At 37.3% G+C, this 11298-nt stretch overlaps 1 protein-coding gene across 3 annotated transcripts in view; it reads right to left on the bottom strand.

Annotated features, from left to right (window-relative positions):
• Positions 1 to 2568, bottom strand: part of LOC110030848 (putative E3 ubiquitin-protein ligase RING1b) — a 41146-nt gene extending 38578 nt beyond the window's left edge. Inside the window, exons 1-2 of one of the 3 annotated variants that reach the window (XM_020733788.1) lie at positions 2016 to 2068; positions 1604 to 1803 (exon numbers count right to left, since the gene is read on the bottom strand). In XM_020733788.1, the coding sequence (XP_020589447.1) occupies positions 1604 to 1626 (23 nt within the window). In that variant the 5' untranslated portion in view covers positions 1627 to 1803; positions 2016 to 2068. Of the gene's footprint in view, positions 1 to 1603; positions 1804 to 2015; positions 2077 to 2178 lie in introns of those variants that run through there. The other 2 variants (XM_020733786.1, XM_020733787.1) reach the window with 2 other exon arrangements.
• Positions 2569 to 11298: the final 8730 nt, after the last annotated feature.

Genomic DNA, 11298 nt, shown 5'->3' on the forward strand with positions numbered 1-11298 from the left:
TATTATAGTGAAGACCTGTCAAAAATCTAAGACTAAATCACAATAACACATTCTCAAACTTGATAATGAAGGTAGTAATTCGCTTTGCTCACATTCAATGACTACATGAAGTCAGCCCTCCTTCGATTTTGTTTCAACAAACACAAGTGGTAAGTATAGTAGCATAAACTAATCACCTCAGCCAGTGACCCCTAGTTGACTATATCCCCATCAAGAATAATATCATGCTTGGTTCACTAAGTTCCAACTTCATATCCCCAAGAGGGATCAATTCAAATTCACTTCCATACAAGCCACCTTATCTCTAGCCTACACTCTCCTTCATTTCTTCATTATAAAAGAGATTAAGGCACTCTTTTGAAGATGCTCGATACTAATTGTTAATCGATTTTCACCATCTTAGGCAGACGATTAGTAGAGATGAAGCTCAAACGAGAAAGATATAAATGAAAATCTAAAAATGAAAGCATTTGATCAATATTTATGAACAATTAAGATTCCGATGTGTACATAGAAGTCAAGTCAACTCAAAATAGCCTTGAATGATGTTGGCACTAACCATAATGGCATTCAAAAAATATCTTATCTCTTGAAAAATAACTCAAAAAATAAGAAATTTAGATAACTAAATGTACAACTAAAACCACTCAAGTCGAGTTTGAGTCAAACTGTAGGACTACGAGGAGCACAAAATACACTTGTTAAAATTGACTTGCCTAGAGTTATGGACTCTTTGGTCTCGAAACTAAAAAGTAGCAACCATAATTGAACCAGCAAGAAGTCATCGAGACCACTCGCCAACCAACTCAACCTCAGAGGGAACTGTGCGGACTCATCTAATACTCATTGCACTACAACTTGTCATTATTTGACACCCAGAAAAAGTAGGCTAGCAACCTCAAACAAGCTCACCCCACATTTGTAAAGTTTTGATGCATGCTCGATCTAGTTAAGAGTCATGGATAACACATCTTTATTTTGTGCCAAACATTCATTGGGTTATACTATATAATCTATGCATTTTTTTTTGTGTAACATTCCTATAAAGCTATGCCTCAACCTCCACCTATAAATAAGGGCCGAAGACAAATCAAATGACGCCACCTACTGTCTGGAATTCTCTTTTTTATTTTAAATAAGAAAACACTAAGCTTCTCTCCTGACTATTTTTCTTTATCTCTCTCATTTTTGTGGTCAATCTTTTCAGCAAGGTCCAAATGGCACCCACAGACAAATTTAAATTCAATGAGTTTGCTTTAATCCACTTCACTTGAAAGAAAAAATTGCCTCAGCAATTGTTCATGCCCACCTCTACAGACCAAATCCAAGATTAATACAAATAAAATATAAACAAGATAACATAAATCATAAAAATCTACATATTTGCTTATTCTTCCTGATGCTAGTAGAAGGATGCCTATATAAAAGCAAGAAAAGTGAACAATAAGGCAAATACAATATATCCTCCATAATGAGAATATATTACACAAATAATATAGATTCTAATATATAGTTAGCATCTGTGAAAATATTAATATAGCAACATTATAGTTCTAATAAACAGAAAAAAAAAAACTAGAAGGCATCAAGCATCAACATTCACCTCGAACAACATATCGGATCCATGAAAGAATCTATTCCACGATTACATGATCTGGCGAGAATTCAGGAGAGACAAAAAGCCTCAAGGCGCTTCCAAAAACAGCAGTAAACTGGCAGGCCTCGTTCCAGTTTCGGAAGCTGAGTGGTTTTAGTCTCATTCACTATAAGCACAAATCTCACTTTGCCACCGCTCATGGCTACCTATACTATCCAAATACCAAATTACTACAAATTAAGTCAAAGCGTAAACAGGAAACCATGAGAAGACATCAATATTAAAGTCAATCTCAGACCCAAACAAAGAAGCTAAATCTGCGCCGTGCTAATATATACACAAAATCGGACCACGAAAGCATTCGATAATAATTTGGATAGTAAAACGAAAAAGACAAGGGTAGAGAGAAGGGACATACTCATCCTGCTCGTCGGAGCTCTGCGAGGAAGTGCTGCTGCTGCCACCTTCACCGTCCGAATCTGTACTTACGCTCGCGAACACAGCATCGAAGGATGAGATCGAGAGCAAAGAAAAGCAGGTTAAACATTAGAGAATAAGCCAGAAGGGAGCTGGGGCAGCACCGTCTTGTTCTTGGGGAGGAGTCGAATGGGAAGGCGAATTGGCCTCGTCACCAGCGGCTGAGTTGGGATTCTCGTCGGGAGGGTCGGCGGCGGCGGATGCAACCGGCGAAGAGTTTTCAGAGCCGGCAGAGGGCGAGGAAGAAGACAGGGTGGCTTGCTTCTGGGAGGGCATTTCCGATTGCTCGTGAGTGAGCTTCTTCACGTCGTGACCACTTGAGAGCAAAAGGAGAGAGAGAGAGGACGTAAGATCTGTAGATCGAAGAAGGGAAACGACCAGAGCATGCAGGGGAAGAGAGGAAGCGAAGAGAAGGCAGTTTCCTCCCCTTCAGCCACTTGTATCATCGTCCTTGGCTTTCCGCCATGATATTAGTCTTCCTTGGCCAAATATATCTTATATTGCGCACAAGTGCGCCTAAGGTGGCTTATCCATAGCTTCTACTTTTTCAAAACCCAAGAGGGCATTTATTTCTTGTGTTTGAACAAACACAATGTTCCTCTTATACATAGAAGTGCCCCACGGCCTCATTCCTGAGACCCAGTGTTTCGATCTATTTTTTACTTACATACCCCCCCGGCACTCGACCTCTCCCTTACATCACGTGCCCTAGGTTTCGATCATCTTCCCTCTCCCCGTTGCCCTCTCCCCTGCGTCTCTTGCCCTAGGTTTTGATTGGTCTTCTCGTTCTTTCCTCTGCAATCCAACATCGTTGTGCTCTATAAGTATTTGGCAATTTTATTTTGTTGTAATCTGTAACATTGGAGCAATGAGTTGAGGGTCTTTGGAGCAGTGCATGTGAATATCTCTTATGATTTACGATGAAGTGTTTTCCTGCGAAGTAAGATGTTGTGCAGGCTTTGCATTCGTTTGAGGGTCCTATGGAGCATCGTTTGAGATGGTTTTCATATTTTTATGTTCGAATGCAGGTCTGAATTTTCCATTTTGGAGAAATGAGGATGTTCGTATGAGATGGTTTTCATTTTTTTATGTTTGTTTTTTGACGTTCGTGGTTGCTAAAATTTCTAAGAATGACATTCGTTTTTAAAATTTTCATTAGTTTTGAGTTTGGTAAGTTTTGTGATTGGCATATCTGTGGCATTTTGGAGAAATGAGAATGGAGGATTTTTGGAGAAATGATGATGGGGGCTTTTTTCAGTTGTCATTCATTTCTGTGATTGGCATTCTTTTTTGTGATTGGAATGGTTTGGTCATTTTGGAGGGATGAGAATGGAGGATTTTTTCTGGTTAATTTTGATTGGCATTTGTTTCAACTAGCTTGTGTGTGGTGGCATGGGTGTGTTGGCTTCGACTGGCTTGCGTGTGGTGGCCTGGGTGTATTGGCTTGGGTGTGCTTGTGGCGGCTTTGGGTGTGTGGGTTGGTGGCTTAGGTTAGGTGTGCGCATAACAGTGGTGTCTGTGAGTGTTGTTTATGGTAGCTTGGGTGTGCTTGCGGTGGCTTTTGGTGACAGAGGCTTTATATATTTGATCGATTAAATGCTAATAGTTTTCATGTGTTCACATGCGTGATGCGAGGCTTTGGAAAGCTCACCTGCGCGCCATATAATCCTTATGCACTTGCATGCTTAACAATTAAAGCTCATGCCTGTGAGGAAAACTTTGTGAAATAACTTTATTCGTAGGAGCTATTGGTTTCAATTCAACAGTCAGCGTGTTATGTTGTAATTGTTTATCTCTTTTCTTACAAAACCTTTTGACAATTCTCATAAAAAACCAAGATCATCCAACTTGGATGTCTTGCTTGTATGCTCCTTGAAAATCTTAAAAATTTGATTATCTTGCTGAAGTTTCACCTCCTGAGTGTCTTCGTTGTTAATGATGTTTTTTTTGGCATTGCACTTGATTGTTATATGCATCAGAAGATTGTAATGTCCAATCATTTCCGCAACATTGTGAGTGGTGTTTATGGTGGCTTGGGTGTGCTTGTGGTGGTTTTGAGTGTGTGGGTTGGTGGTTTAGGTGAGGTGTGTACATGACAGTGGTGCCTGTGAGTGGTGTTCTTGGTGGCTTGTGTGTTTGTTAGGTGGTTGTGGGTGTGTGGGTTGGCGGTTTAAATGATGTGTGCATGTGACAGTGGTGCATGTCAGTGGTGTTTTATGGGAGCTTGAGTATTCTTGTGGTGGTTTTAGGTGTGTGGGTTGGTGGTTTAGGTGAGGTGTGCATGTGACAGTGGTGCATGAGATTGGTGTTTATGGTGGCTTGGGTGTGTGGGTTGGTGATTGAGGTGAGGTGTGCATGTGATTGTGGTGCATGTGAGTGCTTTTTATGGTGGCTTGGGTGTGCTTGTGGTGACTTTAGGTGTGTGGGTTGGTGGTTTAGGTGAGGTGTGCACATGACAGTGGTGCCTGTGAGTGTTGTTTATGGTGGATTAGGTGTGCTCTACATACCTTTCGATTAGGTGTGTTGTGTTTATGGTGGCTTGTGTTTTATGTTTCAGATGTGTTTCTTTATTATGTTATGTTATTGTTTTTATTGGTGCTTTATTTTATTATCAATACCAGTGTACTTATGCACCCATAACTTTTATTAGTCCCATTATAGCTAAGAACAAAGAAGTGGATACCTCAACAATGTGGGACAAGGACGTGACAAACATTTTATGCAATCTCTATATTAAGGAGATCGAACTTGGAAATAGACCCACCACTCACTTTAACAAATAAGAGTGGCAAAATATTTCAATGAAATTTAAAGAATTGACAAGTCGTGAGTACAATCGGTTAAAATTCAAGAACAAGTGAGATCAACTAAAGAAAGACTGAAAGTTGTGCAAGGTTCTGAAATGGGAATCCACGGGATTGGGATGAGATCCTATCAAGTGTACAGTGAATGATTCAGAGGAATGGTGGACTGAGAAGTTAAAGGTAATATTTGTACCCCTGTGAACTCTTAAGTTAATTATCATTTTTAATTATATTTTGTCTAATATGTCATCCTTCCCCACCTGCACCCCCCTTCACGTTTTAGGAAGTACCAACTGCAAAAAAATTTAAGGTGCACAGAATTGGCCCGAACTAAGAACAGAGATTTGACGTAATATTCAATAGGGTTTTTGCGATGGGTCAGCATGCGTTCAACCCAAGGGAGCAGGGGTCTGCAGGCATCTTAGTTGACTTGCCACCCAATCAGGTTACAGGTTCTGATGAAGGGCCTAGCATAAACTCAAGGGAGCTCGAGTCCACGTGCCAATCAAAGGGGCGTATGATGGGAAAAAGGACAAGGAATAAAGATGTTTTCGTGAAGAGCTCAATAAATAGACTGATACAAGTATTTACAGCTCTATAACCTGATGTTATAGCTGACACCACTATCAATGATTTCATGATGGTTTTGGATGGAATTTTAGGAATTGTGGTTGATCCAACCTTCTATTTAAAATGAGTTAAAGTGCTCGAGGATCCGACACACAGGCATATATTCAAGAGGTTGTAGCCCAAGCTGCATGTCGAATATTTACGTCTCTCGATCAACAAATGTGTCTTTACTATTTTTCGCCTCTTGGATTTGTGGATTGTAGTGGATATGTTTGCTTTTTAAGTATTTTCAAGACAATGATATGTGAAAGTTTTTGTCGTTAAAATAACACATGTTATGGAAATTGTTTGTTTTTTCTTTATATTTGCACGGTTTTTTCTCTTTTATTTTAAGGAGCAGTTCATTCATAGCATTTTATCATAAAAAATCATTTATTCATGCTAGATCGGTAGCGAAAACGCCGCAAAATAATGGATGTAGCGATTGTTATATTGTTGTTAGAATACTATCGCTCCATCACTGTTCGAACACAGCGCATGACGTCATCCTTTATTGAGGATAAATAGATGCTCGCGGGACATCCAATAAGGTTCACCAACATATTTTGCACGAATGAACCCATTTTCTTGGATCTCCTCCACGAGCTATGTCAACCACGACCTACAAGATTCTTCTAGAACGACTACAAGGGAGGTGTTGGCAATTATGTCGTACATTATATCTCAGAACGAATCAATCAGAGAAGCGATGGAGCGATTACAACATTCCTCAGAGACAACAAGTCGATACTTCTCTGAAGTTTTGAGAACACTAGTTAGCTTAGCGTCAAACATAATTAAGTCAGAAATCAATATTTTGTACAACACCAGAAAAAATTGTTAATGACCACATGTCATTTTTTAAGGTGAGTTAAATAGGGCATTATGTTTACTTCAGAGTTCATATTATGTTGGGATTGTCATCTCTAATACTTCTAAACAGAGCTGCATTGAGGCAATTGACGGTACACACGTGGATGTCTGACTACCAAGCCATGAAAAGGTGGCCTACATTGGTCGGTGTGGTTCACCTAACCAAAATGTGATGGTCATATATGACCAACATGTGTTTCACATTTGTGCTGACCATATTAGAAGAGAGTGCCAATGATAGTCATCTTTTTGCCTATGCAACAAAGAATAGCAACAACGCTTCCCTCACCCGCCTCCAGGTTAGCTTACTTTTTTTAACCTATTAGTTTTTTCTTATCAACAATTAATAATAATGTATTTAGTGACAGGTAAATATTATTTGGTGAATGTCGGATGTCCCTTACAGAGAGTGTATTTAAAACCATTTATAGACAACAAATACCACATCCCTGATTTTGAGATATCAAGTGGCGTTGTCCGTGGTAGAAAAGAAATGTTCAACAAATGTCACTCTCCCCTATACAGGGTGATCGAAAGAACATTTGGGGTTTGAAATAAAAAATGGGTTATCTTACGTGATATGTCAACGTACCCATTTCTTAAACAGGTACATATTGTGGTGGCCATGATGGCGTTCCATAATTTCATCAAGCGACATCCCTCTCGGTCTGATATAGACTTTTATATGGCTGACACTGACGACCTGCATATCCCGCCCGAAGCATTCGAATTCTAGGTTGGGCAGCCTATTCCAGAGGATGTTATGGAGTCACATGAATTTGATACCCAGGAAGGCGAAGGTGCAACAGAGATGGTTGTTTTGAGAGAGCATATCACAAATGCTATATGCGACAGCTGATTAACCCAATCTTATTTATTTTGTATACTTTATGTACCCTTCTCACTTCATTAGTTCCATTGTAACTTTCAAATTTATGATATTAATATGTTTTGGTGGCTTTTATATATCTTTTTTTTTATGGGTTTGTGAGGTCAATGATGAAACATATGACATTATGAGTTCTTCTGGATGACCAGTTCATCGTTGTTTTAGTGGTGCATGTGAAATCCTAATAAAGACAATCAGGATCCTCTCTTTTTTTGATGTTTCAGCTTATGAGGATCCACAAGGATGACATTTTTTGGTGATATGCATATGTGCCACGGGTCGTAGGTTACTCGTTAGTGTTGCATATGAAATCCTAATAAAAGCAACCGAGGTCCTTTTTTCTCAGCAGTGCAACGATATATAAGGATCTACTGGATGACCTTTTTTGGTGATATACACATGTGGCACTGGACACGGGTCCCACGTGGGTTAAAAGCAACCAATAACTCATTTTCTTACAAGGTCAACTGTCTGCATGTTGTGACAGACCTGTTGGTTGGTTAATTACTTCTTTGAGGCCTCACACGTGCTATTTTTTTCATTCTATGTCTAGTACGTTTTTGTTCCATATATTTTTTGATTTGAAATTTTTCGATGATTGCTTTTTTATTAATATATATTTGAGTTTTTATGTTTTTTTTCGTACTTCAGCCTGCTATTTATCTTTTGATCTAATTTTTGTCTATTTATGCAATATTGTTTCTTATTTTCAATTTCAACATTTTTTTTATTTAATCTAATTTTATGGATGACATGTTCTCTCTTGAATAATTGTAATCGGATGAGCTCTGGGATTTTGGGGCGCTCCGGGCGAGTGTTGTCGCTGCAGATTGTCATTATTGTTACTCAAGTCACGTCGACAACATAGTTGTGAGCGGCAATTCTACAGGTGCCCGTAGTGGGCATACGGGTCGGATGACTGTAAGTTCTTCAGGTGGGCGGACAATCCCTCCGATTCTATGTTATTTTAAGGTTCGAAGGTATCCCAACCGGATAATGTTGCTCGGGGTTCTACGGTGTCTCAACCGAGCAACGTTCCTTGTCACATGCTTCTATATTTTAAAATGAATATTGTCATTCTTTTGCTTGTAATTTTAACACGATACTTCTTCTTTTTTTTAGGTTTCTTGATACTCACTATTAATTGAGGTGTATATCTTTTTTTGTACGGTTATGAAGAAATTTTATTGATTCTGAGATATCTTATGCGTAGTCATTGTAGTTTTGTTGCAAATAAAATAACAACTACGTGCCAAAATGGTTATTTTCTTCATCAAAAGCTGCAAATCAGTTGTTTTCCAAACGCATAAACCAAACAATTAAATAACTTATCCAAAAGAATGACATAATGATTATTTATCTAGAATCAGTTGTTTTCGAAACTCACAGACCGGATAAACTGCTGATCAACAGATTATTATGATAAGCTGCAGCTGCCTCAAACAAACCCTAAGTGTATTATGAGTATTATGACTTTACTATAAGATATAATAATTGTTTTATATTTTATTTATATTAGGCATTCATGCATAAGAGAGCAGCTGAGGATCCGGGTCATGCTGCAGCCATAATCACATATGTGCTTGAAAATGTAGAAACAAACCCTGTTATTACTGCTTCACATAAGAGAGCCCTTCTTCAAGAAATGACACTTAGGCTTTAATGGTGCTCTCTCATCTATTCAACTTGTGTGTTTCATGTTCTATTGGTAGAGCAACCTCTCAGAAGGTCGTAAGTCCCCTTAGGTCACGAGTTCGAATCCCCTTATGTTCTTCCATCTATAAGAGAACAAATCAGATAAAATTTTATATATTTAGCTTATAGCACATTTGTATTGGTGATTCAAAATTCTGTTTTGTTTTTCACCAAATTAAATTAATGTGTAATTACATCTATCTACATCCAACACCTAAATTTTGATTTTTTTTACATTTAGAACACCCAAACAATTCATATAGTATAAGAAAAGCCACTATTATGAATTTTTAAAAAGTGAAATGTTACTTTTTAAGTATAGATAAAGTGGTAGAAGTGTAAAAAATTAAACTTTAGGGGTTAGATATGTAAAAACATTTGAATTCTTGAACTCCTTATATCCTCTTATTTTTCCATTTGTTAAAAAAATTCAGATAATACCTTATATAGTTAACATATAACATATTTGTATTGACGATTCAAATTCCAGTTTTATTTTTGCCCCTAATTAAATAATGGGGTAATTACATTCATACCACAAAATCCCTGTCTGTTAGCATATCTAATGTCTAAATTTTAATTTTTATATTTATTACATCTAAATGGCTCATATCATATAAAAATACTTTTATTATGAACTTAAAAAAATTAAATTACACCTTTTTAAGTGTGGTAAAGTTGTACAAGTGTAAAAAATCAAAGTTTAGCTGTTAAATATGTAAATACATTGAAATTGTATGATATGTATGTAAATTTTTCTTAAATTATATATTTTTGTTTTTTTTTTCTTTTTCCAATTTAAACTGCTTAGCCAAGATCATCATCTCTGCAACCTATAAATGATTATTAGAAAGTTTTAAGTGTACTCATTTGGATGACATTGCTTATAAATGATCGAGAACAACTAGTATATTGATCAAATTCTACCCGCTCAATCGCTCGAGCATCGCTATGAAGCACAATGTCAAATGATTTAGTTGACTCCTTTAAAGGAGATTTGATAAAGAATTGAATTCGAAAAGAAACTCGTTAGTAGATGCCAGAGAAAAAAAATAAAATCAAAAAGAAATTGTCAAATATTTGAAAAGTAAGGAATAAAAAACATGAAAGAAATCATAAATACAAGACAAGTTTGTCATTTAGTGAGATTCATTCACCCCCATAGCCACACATGGATTAAATGTTTGCTAAACTTAAAAAGAAATATTAAATATCAAGAAGGCAAAACTCAAGCAAATATAATAATTATATGAAAAATTAAAAATAATTAATGAATATTTATAGATGATACTCTACCAACAAACTTTCATCCTCCGACACAAATCTCTAGGCATTGACACGAATCTCAAGACAATTTTTTGAACAAAAAACATTCAGACTTCAATTAAGAGTTATCCAGATCTCCGATTTCAATGAACTTATGGTCAAACTCATTGGCTTGATGAGACATACTTAATAATATAAAAATTGGTCTAATCTGAGCCAAATCAAGTCATCAAACCACCATTAGAAGATTTTCATACACATTTGGAAAGTCAAAAAGATGTCGAATTGAGTTTCTCGACAAGACGAATCCAACTAGCCCAAGATTGTTAAATTTTGACATTGTTAAGACACTCAAATGTCCATCACCAGTCTTCTGATCGAAGAAAGCTATCTGGACGACAGTCTGATCAAAATGATTTGTATTTTTACATTAATTGCACTCAAAATACTATAAATAGACCCCCACCCCTCACATGAGGAGGGAAAACTTGAGCATTGGGAGAAAACTTATGACTTTGAGAAGGAGTTGAAGTCCAGCACCTTCCTTGCCATCGTCAATCGTCGCCGGCCTGTCACGTTCCTCCATATTCAAGAAAGTGGCAAGACCCTCATGGGATGTAAAGTTATAGAGAGTGCCAGAAAATAGAGAGTATCCAAGGGACTCTAGAAGATTCCACCATATTCCAGAGAATGTTAGAAGGGAAAGCTCCAAGAAAAATCAAGAGTAACCTAAAAAGTTCTAGGGTTATGTATGTACATAAGAAAGAAGTGCAGAACTCTCTAAAAGCTAGAATAATCTAATGTATTCTATAATGTTCCATTAGGCTTTGAGGGGGCTATAAATAGGAGCCCCTCCCCTCATTTATAATCACTCAAACATTCAATCAAAGCTTCCAAGCATTCAAGTGTGAAGTGTTCATTTCTCTCTATTATTCTTCTTAAGAGTGCTTGGTGCTCACAAGTCCAAGCATTGTAAGGATTAAAATGATTTAGTACTAAAGCCGCACGGGTGACTTGGAGAAAGTTAGTCCGTGATAGTTGGTATCATAGCGTCAGTTCGAAGGAATGGCAAAAAGCATCAAAGAGCA

This window comes from Phalaenopsis equestris, unplaced genomic scaffold, assembly GCF_001263595.1.
Source record: "Phalaenopsis equestris unplaced genomic scaffold, ASM126359v1 Scaffold000761, whole genome shotgun sequence".
Lineage (NCBI taxonomy): Eukaryota > Viridiplantae > Streptophyta > Magnoliopsida > Asparagales > Orchidaceae > Phalaenopsis > Phalaenopsis equestris.